A 14,462-nucleotide genomic window follows, 5' to 3' on the forward strand; every position below is an offset into this window, starting at 1 on the left:
TAATACAAGGAACGTTAAAATGATTGAAAAATGTGAAAGCAATGATGAGAAAACGCAGAATTTGAGAATGAAACTGTTTACGGTTGAGACGAAAAAAAGAGTCGTAAAATGAACACGGTTGACATAACAAAAAATGACGGTGACGTTATATGATTAATAAACTTGCAAGATGAAATTTCCTTTGGAAAATTGGAAGCAAACTTGTAATGAATCAAAATTGCAGATTTATGGTTGTAATTACGAAACTTTTGGATGCAGGGGACCACACGACGCAAAATAAACTGTTCTGAATACGTTCCATTGCCGGATCTCTTGTAATACAAATGCACGTGCCACACGTCACTTTACGTGTAAATAAACCAAACTGATTGCAGGGCCAGAGTTACAGAGTTTGTAACTCTGGCCATGAAGAAGACAAGTTGTACTAGTTGAAATATTGGCCGAAATAAATGAGCCCTTTGCCGTAGTGTCAGCCCTGCAATCAGTTTGGTTTATGGTTGTCCCAGAAAAATGACGTTTTATCAATAATAACAAACTTCCACAGCAAAATATGAAGGAAAAATTGTCACTTACGGTCTCTCCTCTTTCACCTGACCGACCTCGAGACCCTGCTGCACCTTCTTCACCCTGGAAAATCAATCAATCAATCAATCAATCAATCAATCAATCAATCAATCAATCAATCAATCAATCAATCAATCAATCAATCAATCAATCAATCAATCAATCAATCAATCAATCAACCAATCAGTCAATCAACCAATCAGTCAATCAACCAATCAATCAATCAAATGAAAGTAATACTTCATTAAGCAAAAATTTACTTCAATATACTCAACAATTACATAGAATGTCTGGCCTTACAAATACTACTGACAGTAAAACATGTAAACGCAATGCAGTCACCGTGGCGAAGATCTCTAGGTATTTGCTTTAAAGGAAACATCCACTCTCATAATAAATTAACGTTATCTGCTTTTTTTCTAATTTCTTGGAAAATAAGAAAATAATACTTCAGTGTCAGACAAAAAAGGTTCGCCCATTTTGGCTTTTTATTACTAACCATATGACGTCATAAAATCAATCCATATTAAAATCAATTTATCAAATTTTAAGGGCATGTTAATGACATCATTAAGTTACACTTACATTTTCACCCGGTTTGCCATCAGTGCCATCCTTTCCGGCTTCACCAATTTCTCCCTACATAAATGTAACACTTGCTTAAGCTAACGAAACATTTCACAGTCACAAGTAGTAATAAGTCATGAGAGACGGAGGTCTATTAAACGGCGCATTTCTGACGGTTATCGTTTTTAAGTGTTTCAATAGTGTAACCTCGATTGAACGAGCCTCTGTATAAGTCCCCGGTATAACGAACGATTTTCCCCATCCCGGCCTTTTAAAATGTATGGAACAGAACCTCGATATAACGAACCAATTCCCTAGTCCCTTGGCACTCCGTTAAATCGAAGTTCCACTGAATGTATTTTTTTGAAGTCCAGGAATACATATATGAGACGAAAACGTTCCAAGACGTTTCGAACCCGAGGTTTTTATTAATAGGTTATTATCAAATGGAGGCAGGTCTAAGAGCATATTAGGCCATTTTGGTTCAGGAAATTTTACTCCTCACTGGCCAATTATTTCGCCAAGAAATATTTATTGTTGAAAATTCTGCACGTACAGCTGCCTTAGGATCATGGAAGTGTTAATGTAGACAAAAGTAGTGCAAAAAAAAAAAAAAATGAAATGAATCGAGAAAAAAGTACAGCAAAATAACGGAAATACAAAAGAAGGAATCCAAAACTAAGTTACCTTAGCTCCTCCTGCTCCAATTGCTCCTTTGGAACCAATAATGCCCGCACTGCCCTGAGAACGAAACAAATGGAAACATTTTAGCCTGTTTTGACTTCGTCAGATGTCTGATGTAACTTGTTTCAAGAAGAGAAAAAAAGAGATATCTCATTTTAATATGCGCACAAAGGACTAAAAACCTCTCGCCGTGTTATATCGTTTCCGCAACGTCGCAAAAAATGTGACCTTAATGTTAACTCAAGGAAGGAATGCCCTATTTTGCATGTTGTTTAGAGCATCGTACTTCTGCTAACTATACATCACCAACGAACTTCCCTGCGGAAGTCATATTAGTACATAATATTAGCATTACTTTAGTAAACTGTAACACGACCCCACAAGCTACCTGCTTGATAAAAGTCATGGTTAGGTGTGGTGTGGTATAAGCTACCCGGGCCCAGTTGTTCGAAAGGCGATTAACGCTAATTCCCGGTTAAAAGTTATCCGAGGTTTTCATCTCGCTCATTAAAATTATTTTCAAAAGCTGATTTTTTTGAATAAGATGAAGGTAAAGAAAAGTGTAAGTCAAAACTGAAGGGCAAAACTCGTTTGGAAAAATACTTATTGGTTAGTAATTAAATTCGAATCAAACTTCACGTTAACCCGGGATTAGCTTAATCGGGATTTGAACAACTGGGCCCTTGGTGATAGCAACTGTCAATAAATTTGACGATTACGTGACAAGCTAAAAGGAGTGTAACTCACAACAAATCATTTCCTTAACTCCGCCATACTGACACTTACCCTCATCCCAGAAGGTCCGGAGAAGCCACTCTCTCCTTCCAGTCCGGAACCACCCTGAAAGAAACGTTTGGTGTGAAAATCACTGCTTAAAAATATTACTTACATAATTTATCAAGAACTTTAAAGGGGCACTGTCACGGACATTTCTCTGTGTTTTGGTCTAAACCTCTCAAATATTTGACAACGTACCTTTTCTGTAAAATCAAATTGCTCTTAGAGCACCCAAAAGAAAATTTTAAGTGATCTATCTTGGGAAGTAACAAACCCTAATCAGGTTTTTAGAGATTTTAGCCATTTCAATCTTGGCCATCCGCAACCAAAGATAATTACCACTAGTTACTATGTACTAGTAGGGTTGTCGTCAACAGAATTGAACCATTGTCAACAAAAAAACAGCAACAATGAACATGCTTCGTGTTTTTTAAATGTATTTATTTATTTATTTATTTATTTATTTTTTACATCCACTTACATTTAAGCCAGCAACACCAGGAGGGCCAGGCGGACCAGGTTGACCCTGGGCTCCCTAAATAACAAAATAATAAAACATAAATATAAATTAAATTTAGGCATTTCTTTACCAACATCCCTAAAATGCAAACACGTCGTAGGTGTTGGCAGGACACTTGGCTGTCTGTGAGAAACCACAGTTCCTGTGCTTGTAGCAAGCCTTCTAGGCCCTCTGAAGCTACAGTAATTTCATGTCCATCAGAGAGCTCAAAAAGACGAATCCAAACCGCCTACAAAGCATATGTCTATATCGCGCACTGTACTGCAGGAAGCACGCGAAGAGAGGGCATGATTTCCTTACGGTGTCAGTTGACTAGTAACGTACACTCAATATAGTTGTTTTCACTGCAGCATTAATTTGAAACTTTTGTGACCGTAATGACATCCCCTATAACCGCGATTAAGGTAGTTGGTGTATATGCACCGCCCTGAAAGCCACGGTATGGTATCTCCACCCACTCTAAACTGTAGTAATATAATATTGTACATGACAAAATGTTATTTAACTTAAACTTATGCTCTTCGAATAGCATTTATTTTCTGAACTAGGGTATAAATTTGTCTTCTTTTGGTGTAAAGTAGGCTATGAGCAACCCAGTGCTGAGTCCAGGAAGTCATACAGTTTTGTCGAAAATAAGGTAATGTGACCCAAAACCCCAAGAAGTACAATAATCCGTTGCTTATGTAGCGGTGGAGTTCTCAAAGAACCACGGTACGCAGTTTAAACTTGATTCCTAGGCGTTAATTGGGCAGCAATTGCGCGGGATGGCTCGTAAACTTGCCAAGAAACTCCTACATACAACAGTTACAACACACTATCGAACCATGTGTGTTCAATCCGTCCCTAGAGGGGGCTTAATTACAACACGATAAGTAGCCCTAACAACGTGACCTTCGGTCACGCTCGCGTAACGCTTACATTTATGTTACACGAAACAACAGAACTCTACTACACTTACCTGAGATCCCACTCCTCCATTGTCTCCGGGAGAGCCTGGGTCACCAACACCACCCTAGAGAGAAGTTATAGGAAACAGAAACTTGAATCAGTGGAACACCCTCTAAGGAGAAACATGGTAGTTTGTAGAGCGAGTAGATACGAATTTTAAACCTTTGCCATTATACTTATATATTCATTGAATAAGATGTAACAAGAGGAGACAGTTGATACAGGCTACAAAACATTTGGATAATGTTACATTTGAATTTTCTGGAATTTATTTAATATTTAAACAGGAACATCCAGTTTCTAGTTTAGTAGAGTGCTAGTTTAAATGGAATCGTGTACGACAGTACTCAAATAAATACAAAATTACAATACATAAAATAACAAGAATGAAGAATACAGAATAAACAGATATTGAAACTAACTTGGTCTGAAACCGTTTTTCCTGAGACCTGTATCAAGCGCACTAGTTAACAATTATCCTGCAAAATCGCTCGGAATATCGCCTGATACTTAGCCGACGAAGCCGTAGGTCGAGTTGGCTAAAATCAGGGGATGCTCACCAATATTGAGCAGGATGATTGTCTTATTATTCAACACATTGATAACAAAGCACAGTTTTATTGCAGAAAAGCTGGAGACGATCTTTATTTTACCATTTCTCTCCACGACACGCGGAATTACGTATTTCGCAGGATATCTGTCGACCACGGACGACGAATATTCAAAGCATCATGACCAAATTTGGGGAGTGTTTCAATGTGTTGAACAATAACAATGAATATCCTTTTGTTCCACCCTTTGCTCCATGGTTTAGAGCTCTCAGTCTCGGAAAAGAACAGCTTCACTCTCCAGTCGATCTATAAGAGCCGTTGCTTTGTTGTTTTACCATGGAATGGCTCTTACGGTAGCTATAAAGCTAACTTAATGCAAACAGTCACCTTGTTACCATTGAGGCCTCTTTTCCCCACTTGTCCTTCGTCTCCCAGTCCTCCCTTAAAACAAACAGCATGAGTTACTGAGCGATATTCGTACCTCTTGTCGTTATATATCTCTAACAAATACAAACCCCCTCATTTTTCTTTTTTTGTTCTAGAGGGTTCCTTTTAATAGGCCTTTCTTGGCCTATATCTGAAGTTCTATATTAGAGCTCATTTTACACGCGCTAGTATTTGACTTAGATGTTTTATTTTCAATATCCATCCACTAAATAAGTATAAATGTAAATGTAAATGAGACAGAAAGGTAAAGCACACGCTCAACACTCGTTAGAAATGCACCACAAAACAGAAAACAGAGCAAGAAAGGATTAAACGTTGAAGCAGTTCAAGCATATAATTTCTCCCTCAAAACCCAACATTTCTTTTAATTCCAATTCGAGCAGGGTTATTGTCAAGCACCTTATCATGAGCTTCTGGCTCGGGAGTTTGCGCAAGTACTCCCCGTGGTATTGACATTAAATAAATTACTTACTTTTACTTTTTATATTTCTCAGAGTTTAAGTTTAGCTTTAAACAAAGGTGTGGTTTAATTTTCAATACAAACCGCTGCCCCGTCTGGTCCTGATGAACCTAAACGCCCAGGCAAGCCACGTGTTCCCTGAAACAAGATAAGCACATGGGTAAACCAAATTCGTCTAGCCTTCGTATTTGTCTTCAAGCATTTTTAGTCGGGGCAAAAACCCTTCTAAGAGGAATTGACAATTTTAGTACTGACTCCATTTTAAAGGGCACTAAGACCCCATTTGTACAATGATCTTGATTGCATTAAAAATAACTAGATCATATAATAATTCATGTAGAACTTGTTGACATCAGTTTATTTGACAGTGCAGTGTAAGTCTTCTGCAGCGAGACGTAAACATAATTTGAACTACATAAATCTAGAATTCAAACTATAGTGTGGCGGGTATTGTTCATGCGAAAAAAAAGAACACATAGGAAAATTAACTGACTCGTTTGTCATATTACTTTTGCAGTTACTCATTTCTAAAGCTCCATCCACACCAACAAAACATGTTAAATTAAACCAGGTTTAACAAAATGAAAATTTTCAACAGAAAGCTGAACCATTGACTTTGACATATGATTCAAGTAAACTTTAACTTATGCTTTCATTTGTGCTAAATCTGTAGTTGACAAAAATCCGAAATCAGCTTTTATGAAGGAAACAATTTTAAACTGTGTTTCACTAAACAGCTTTTAAATGTGTTTAAGCCTTGGCGTGAATGGGCCATAACATTACTTAATGTGCTTAGATGGTAATAAGCTATAATATGCATATCATTTCTCAAATTATAACCATTGATAATTCATGAGGAAAACAAAGAAAATCACAACCGTGAAGTTGGTTTGGAAAAGTGACTTTAATTGTCATAAAATTTGGTGAACTCTTGCTTTAAATTTCTCCAAGAATTATTAATGGTTTGAGAAACTATATCAAACATTCGAAAGAGTTTTTCATCCGATTTCCAAACACCTCGGCTGCGCCTCGTTTTGTCAAACCACTTCTCGGTGTTTGGAAATTGAATGAAAAACTCTTCCTCGTGTTTGATATATTAAAGAGATTTAGAATCGCGTTTACGGTAAACGAAAAACCGTGTGAGATTCGCTTTTATTATGTTTTCTTGAAACAATGAGTACAGTGATGGGAATAGTGAACAATTATTCACCAAAGTGGAGGTGAATAGTGATGGATATTGATCGAGCCGCGCAGCGGCGAGGTTAATATCCATCACTTTCACCGACACTGAGGTGAATAATTGTTTTAGTATATGCCACACAAGCTTACTTTACTTTTAACAATATACCGACAAATGGTGGGCGATTTCTTATTGTAGAAAGTTCCGTCTCGCTTTCTTGCAGACAAATAAAACTTCTGGAGGCACTTTAGTTGCTACGTGTCTTTTCTTCGATTGTTGTGTGAAATTTGTCCCGGTGTTGAAACCATACTGCAAATCATTAGATGTTTCATTGTTTACATTGTAATTATAGTGCTCGACAGTTTTCGTAAACAATGCATTGTACTTTTATTTTTCGCCTCAGAATATAAGGTTTCTAAAATTAAATAACTTACCGTGTAGTGCCTTCAAACCAAAATTCGTTGCCATTTTTGTATTTTTTGTAATAGCCGTCTCTTTTATCGAAATAATTTCCTTTTAAGTGCCGGAGGCGAAACGGGAAGCCATCTTGTTTCTCTTCAGTTGCTCGGAGGTGAATAGTACTTGGCTAATCATCTCCGAGCTAGCCAATCAGTGCGCGCGAAAAGCACTATTCACTTGTGTGGTATATACTAATGTAAAATAATTCTGGCCTTTGATGATGACGCTAATATACTCAATTTCACGGCGAGATTGAAAATAGCGAGCGGCAAATGCAGATAAACATGGTCACGTGGTCATTTCTGCCGTTTGCGGTAAACTATTCTAAATCTGAAAAATCTGGAAAATTGCACTTACAAATTCTCCCTGGCTTCCACGGTATCCCTTAGGACCTGATCCTCCTTGATCTCCCTATAACAAGCAAAAAGATCCATTTAAAAATGAATTCAGAAGACACTTGTTTCTCAGTTGACTAATTAAAGTTGTTTACCTGAGCGCCTGTGTCTCCAGGAAGCCCAGGCATTCCAATTGCTCCCTCCTGACCCTGATAAAAAACAAACAAGCAATTAAACTGGCAAGTAATGAGGAAAAAAGAGAATTGAGTTATACAGAATTCATATTGAAAGTGAATATATCATGAAAATTAATACATCTGAACTGCGGAAGAAAGAATGAATCAGTGAATGATCATCGCAGTTATATATGCAACTTAAGCACTACAGGCAGTTGCGAAAAGAAAGTCTGACAAAAATTCAGGCCTGAACGGGATTTGAACCCATGACTTACGCAATAGGCTAGAACTACCACCAGTCGACAGAACAACATAAAACGGATTTGAAAACTACTTCTGAGCCAGAAATCTCTTCGGACCCCTGGAGAGAGTGGATGAAATGGAGTCTAAATGTGGAAAGAAACTCAATCGTAAAGTGTTATGACTCTTCTTTATGGACACCTAAAAGTCGGGACCTGTGAAGGCAACGCCTACCGTCACTATCCCCTATGCAGCCCTTCGTCTCCTTAACGCTGCTGACACCCGAAAAACTAGTAAAAAGTGTATTTTCTTTTGTGGTGTATTTTATTTTAATTGTCTTGTTAACTAAAGTAGAGTATTTCCAAGTACTCCTACGTTCTTACAAATATATTGTGATGGGTATTTTGCGAATAAAAATATTGTTATCAGAATGAACTGGTCTGACAAGAATTATCAAAAGTGATGTACTGAAAATGACTTACCACTGTTCCTTCTACTCCTTTTGGTCCTTGACGTCCAATAGGGCCAACGACTCCCTGAAACATTATAAACAGGAAGTATAAATTCATTAACTGGAGATACATGCACTTCCGTCAACAAATTAAATATACTTTTTTCAAAGTAAAAATAATCAGTGATTTTAATCAAATTGTAATTACATATTAATCATCCCTAGCCTGGAAGCGTTCATACCGACGGACAATTTATAATTATTTAAATTAACAGATAATTTTTCATTCATCTATTCATTGGTTCGTTTGTTCGTTCATTACTCTTTCCATACAAGATCAACTTGGTGTAGGGCCTCAAAATATTCACGGCGCAGTAGACATTCAATTCACAAGCTTAAAATCTTAATGTAGGGATTTTAAATCTTTAATTATAAATGGTATTCTACATATGGTGACAGCGTAAATTCAAGATTGTCGATAAATTGACTTGCCATTTTCCCCGCATATCCTGCCTGGCCAGGAGGCCCACTGTCTCCATCTTCACCCTTAAGAAATAGAAGAAGGAAGAAACGAGCAAGAAAACAAAGAATATCCATCAACATACAAATAAAATGGCATGACATGCATTCGAATTGGCAAGAAAAAAAAATGTCAAGAAAACAACAACGAAACTAAAACAAAACAAACACAACTGAACAAACGAAAAAGCGCTCTGTAACTTAAGAACAAACTTTGTTCCTAATGTATGTTATGCCTGCCAACTCTCACGCATTATGCGTGAGTCTCACGCCTGCGGACTAAAGACATCGATCTCACGCATCAAGGACAATTTCTCACGCCTGACTCACAAATCCGGACGAGTTGTTCTTTAACACATGATTAATAACACAAATTCGATTCAATCATCCCTGAAAAGGCGCTTAAGGACGGTGCCTACTATTGTTACTGCGCATCCGTTCTGCGCATCTCGAGACACTCGGGTTTCCTATTGATGGTGTCTACTAGAACAGGGATATTTTTGCGCGTTTTACTGTGCAGAGAAAGCAGAACTTAGCAAGTGATTTTGGTATCCAAAAAGAAAATTGGGGGTAACCATGCATTTCTAAGAGATAATAAAGCTTCAATTTGGAAAAAAAGCGCCATACATTGCTTTGTATTTTGCTGCTTTTTAGAATAATTGATGGTTAGCTATCTCCAAAAAAATGCGTGGTTACCCCCAATTTTCTTTTTGGATTTCAATAGCCGCTACTAAGATCTGCTTTTCCCGCATAGTGAAAAACCGCGCAAAAATACTTCGCTATCAGTAGGCACCGTCCTTAATGTTGACTTTGTGTCCTAACTGTATTACAACACACTGAAATTTTTGCAAAAGCTTTCAAACGTCTACAATCCGTTCGAATCGGAAGTGTTCAAAGGTTGTCGGAACATCTTCGGACATTTTCGGCAACGTTTGGAAGTCTTCGGAAAATAGTCGGAAATCTTCGGAAGTGGCTTGGACGTTTTCGGAAATTCTGGTCATAACAAGACGAAAATCTCACGCATTTGACTCAGAAAAAGTTGGCAGGTATAATGTATGTTTGCTTCCTATCCCAGGATGGTGCCTGAGTAAAGACAAGAACAAAATCACCTACCATATCACCGTTTTCTCCAGGAGTTCCAGCATCGCCTTGCGCGCCAGGTCCTCCCTGAAGCAAATAGAAAAAAAACATCTAAACTTGGACCAAGACGTGTATTGACAGTGGAAGATAGGCAGTGCACTGATTTTCACCGAGATAGTAACGATTTCGACAAATTCTATAAGCAGCAAGGTCAGCAGTCATGGCGTGGTAATGAATTGAATTCTGCAGGATTAAATTTTACCAAATTTTATTCATGCACGTTTTTCTAAGAATTCCCATTGGATGAAAGACATGTTTATCATTGAACAATTACATTATGACCTCAAGATTTCTATCCCCATTATTTTGGTTCCCCACTTAAGTTTCCTCCGAACTTGGCTGGTTGTTTTTTTCCGCCCAAGTAGTGACACAATGTGGAGCATAATTTCCTGTCTCAGGGCATCACATGACAGCAGTAGCCACAATTGGTCTAAAAATCTTGAAACACTGTCTGCTAAAGGGGTCTCCCTCCTCTTCCACCCAAGGAATGTTGTTAAAAAGTAAAACACAAGCGGTGACGAAGCGCGCGCTGATTTGCTCAACCAATATCGAACCAGAAGAAAGGATAGGAGTGTTGCAACGATTTTAAAGAGTCGCTGCAGCGTTTGAATCATTGACCTTCAGTTTGACCTATAAGCAACTACACCACATCTCCCCCACTAGCCTTTTTGTATCCTGCTTCCAAAATAACTTACAGGAGAACCAGCAGGTCCGTCATCTCCCTTTCCGCCGGGTTTACCACTTGCACCCTAGAAAAAAAAAAATGTAATAACAATAAAAACAGTTGGATTAATTATGGAGAAGTTAAAGTGCCACTACGATCAAAATTTTGCATCCCTTTTTTTCTTCAGCTTTGGAAAGTATAAGTGATAAATACTTACCACGCCAAATTTTACATCGAAATTCCAACGGGAAGACCAGTTATTTTAAACGCGAAGTTCAGCTTCGCTGTGCCGCCATTACTCGAACGACAAATGGCCGTGAACTACATAGAGAGCTGGATCTAGTTGCACCGACAGGAATATGACGTCATACGCGCACAACAACATGGCCTGCTTTCTCGCTGAAAGAAGCCACTTCTTTTTATTTTAGTGGCTCAAGGGCCGTCTCTACAACGCACACGTACTGTGGGCACCCGAAAGAAACCCAATGGGTCATAATGGTGGTTGTTTGAACATTTATGGTTCTGAAATACGTCAAAAGGGGGTAGTTTCTTCAGACAAATCGTCTTTTTTGTACATCGCACCGAAGTACTAAAGACATATCCTCTCGACGACTTCGACAGCTGCTTCGAAGGACACACAAACGAAAGGACTGCCATACAATGCTACTGCCTCGATGCTTACTTTTCTAGGGTAAAGCGAGGGACTAAGTGAAACGATTAGGCCAAGATAACGGATCGGAAATGAACTGTTTTCGATTCGTGAATGCGTGCAGTGAAAGCAAGTGGCGCGGAGTGGTGGTGTGTATGTTTTGTTTATAGCTCATTGTAATTTTTCGTTTGTCTAGTGTTCATTACGTCTACTTCCTATAAGTGTCATGCTTTGGTAAAATGAAAGTGCATAGATACTCCATTTTATTAAAAAATAATAATAATAATTGCTTGTGGTATAATATTGACAACCAACTGCCTCGAGTTTTTCGAATGCTCTCTTCGTACAAAGCACCCAACACATTTCTGAAAGACTTGTATGCCGACTGTAGAATACACAGCAAGGCGAGATTTTCGATCTGTATTAAATAAGCAATTGTAATTAAACTGATTGTGACATTGACATGAAAATTTCATCTCTATATTTTGAAACAATCACATGAAGGCAACTTGCAGGCAACTTTCCAGCTGATGTGAACCTGCTGACACTCCAACTTGCAAAATTATCTAATGTAACCATCACCGATTACTGTGAGTCAAGAAGGAACTGTGTTGTTAACTAATTATAATACTATTATTGAGCAATTTTTTTAAACATTACTTGTAAATATGCTTTGACTGCACCTTTGTGCAGACTTGCAGTGAATATTATGCATGAAAGTTATCTTCTGGGACAAGTCAAGATAATATCTACAATTTAAACCATATAAGTTTGTACTAAAGAGAACAAATGAACCAAACTGACAAAATTATGAGAGAGTATTTTGTCCAATACCCTATTCTAAAGAGTGTGAAAAACTACCAGTGCTTGGTAATTTTCATGTTTGTGTTTGAATTATTAATTTTGTATTTGTGCCTTCTTTTGTTTTCTTGGCAAAGTCTGTTATATGAACAGCCAATTTTATAGCATTTTTTGTACAACATAATAAATTTCTAACAAAAGTATTGCACTGTTTTGGTATATACCAGAGACAGTACAAAGGCATCAACAAGGTCACCTAAGCACACCATGGTAAATAGGACTACCCATGGTAAATAATGCCATGGTAAATCTCACTTAGCTTTTAGTTTAGATCTGTCAACGACACTTCCTGAACCTTAAAATATAGGGATCTGTATCATTAGGGTTAGTTTAGGGAAGCATGAAGGCATTTTTCACAGTTACAGAAGATACCTTGTCCAGAGGAATGGGCCAGGATCTTAACACTAAGGTTTACATTGTACATAATGTGCAAATTTATAAATGGAAGGGAGAGGAGGAGAACCCCCAGCAAATTTTTGCAATATTTAGCATTGATATCATATCAATATGACAAGTAGGTACTGGTAATGCATGCAAACTGTGTGTGTGTGGTTTTTTTAAAAGTTGTTGTCATACCCATGTCATCAAGAACCACAATGCTGCAGGCATGGTGAGAGTAGACAGCAAGACTGGCCTCTGACTTCAAGGGTAAACTTATCTTTATACAGGGAAGGTTTTTGGCCAGTGGGATCATGGCATGCATTCTTGTGCTCTGAGTATTCTCATTGTTGAATATGGTTATCAGAGAGGGCCACAGCAAAAGGCGTACCTTTAAATTTGATCCTAGAAACTGCCAACATAGCTGATAGGGGAGTCTTCAAAAAAATCTCCTGGATATAGGTCAAGCACATTAACATAAACAGTGAAGGGATTATGGAAATTGTTTACTGATGGCCAATTATTTTGTTGGCTTATTCACAGTGAGGGAGATTTGAGTGTTATGTCATAACAGCAACAACAAAAGCAAAACAAAAAAGACCCACCTTCCCCCCCCCAAAAAAATAATAAATAAATAAAATAATAATAATAAAATGAAATAAAGTAAAATATGTGGTATTATTGGCATAAAAATGGCTTTGATATTTAAAGCTGGCCCTGTTCTTGGTTCTGGTTATTTTCTGAAGGCCAAAGTAAAAACCCACAGATATCAACATCCAACATAAGAAAGCCAGGGCTATTTGACAGAAGGAAAAAGCTAAACAGAATAGATAAAAAAAAACACATAGTATAAGGGCTAGTATAAAGCATGAAAATGTTTGTGTAGGGTCATGTAAGATAAAAATTACAAGATAGAAAAAAAAATTAAAATGAAGTCCATGTCGCTGAACAAAAACAAAAAATAAGCTGTGGTTTGTGGGAAAATTTAGGTTAAAGTATTTTGGCTCTTAATTCAAAACACCAAAGAAAAAAGACATGAAATCTCATTTCTAGTTGAATCTCCAAGAATAATTAAGGTATATCTGTGGAAAGGATGGTCATTCTTTCATAACTATAATATTTCAATTTTATGTCTGTGAACATTGTGTGATTTTGTGGGAAAATACACAATACTGTTACTAACAGCACAGTGTTATGCTGGCTCTTCACACTCAACATGTAAAATGATTACAATTATAGTGCCAGTTTTAAATGAGATCCAGAGGCTGGTTTGCTTGTTTCACTCAGATTCACACATCCTCATTGACCAAGGAACAAACATTATTGAAATAACAAAAATGGGTGAGATATGATGCAAGCCTACTAAGGTTTCCTCCTTAGCTGTCTTCCTAAACTTTCTTATTAATCTTTAGTTTTCCAGCTGCATTTGAGGGCCTTACAACAATTTATTGTTAATGTTACTTGGACTGTGGCTTTAAAATATTAGGCCCCTCATGATTCCTTCATTTACTGCTTGAAAGTTGTTGTAGAATGAGGAAGGGATCTAACCAGGTAATACCTGGTAGATTACAGCCCTGTAGTATTGTAATATTGCAAATATTCTGTAGATTACAGTTATAGCTACCGACTTTTCAACTGAAGTTAATTATACATCATTTTAGTTTTGTCAAAGCTTTATTGAACTATAAAAAAAACGAGGTTAATAGTTCTTTTTTTCTTGACTCATTATGCAGCTTTGATTGATACTTGCGAACATCAACATGTATTGGTTTGGAGTTATCCATCCTATTCAATAATTTGTTGCTCAAGTGCTTCTGCGAATAGTGATTAGGTTCTGTTTACTAATCCCAAATAGAAAACATATCCAGAATATTAAATAACCATATGTCTAC

The 14,462-nt window shown here is 37.4% G+C and overlaps 1 protein-coding gene across 3 annotated transcripts in view; it reads right to left on the reverse strand.

Moving 5' to 3' along the window:
- The window catches only part of LOC146474189 (uncharacterized), a 65,033-nt gene that overhangs the window by 17,179 nt on the left and 33,392 nt on the right, over window positions 1-14,462 (reverse strand). For 2 of the 3 annotated variants that reach the window (XM_085117471.1, XM_085117474.1), the window contains 14 exons: window positions 10,714-10,767; window positions 9,992-10,045; window positions 8,848-8,905; window positions 8,391-8,440; window positions 7,648-7,701; window positions 7,515-7,568; window positions 5,603-5,656; window positions 4,999-5,052; window positions 4,071-4,124; window positions 3,074-3,127; window positions 2,602-2,655; window positions 1,819-1,872; window positions 1,150-1,203; window positions 574-627 (listed from right to left, as the gene is read on the reverse strand). In XM_085117471.1, the coding sequence (XP_084973597.1) occupies window positions 574-627; window positions 1,150-1,203; window positions 1,819-1,872; window positions 2,602-2,655; window positions 3,074-3,127; window positions 4,071-4,124; window positions 4,999-5,052; window positions 5,603-5,656; window positions 7,515-7,568; window positions 7,648-7,701; window positions 8,391-8,440; window positions 8,848-8,905; window positions 9,992-10,045; window positions 10,714-10,767 (756 nt within the window). Of the gene's footprint in view, window positions 1-573; window positions 628-1,149; window positions 1,204-1,818; window positions 1,873-2,601; window positions 2,656-3,073; window positions 3,128-4,070; window positions 4,125-4,998; window positions 5,053-5,602; window positions 5,657-7,514; window positions 7,569-7,647; window positions 7,702-8,390; window positions 8,445-8,847; window positions 8,906-9,991; window positions 10,046-10,713; window positions 10,768-14,462 lie in introns of all 3 variants that reach the window. The other variant, XM_085117473.1, reaches the window with a different exon arrangement.

This window comes from Pavona decussata, unplaced genomic scaffold (genome assembly GCF_977016875.1).
Source record: "Pavona decussata unplaced genomic scaffold, jaPavDecu1.1 SCAFFOLD_91, whole genome shotgun sequence".
In the NCBI taxonomy this organism is placed as follows: Eukaryota; Metazoa; Cnidaria; class Anthozoa; order Scleractinia; family Agariciidae; genus Pavona; species Pavona decussata.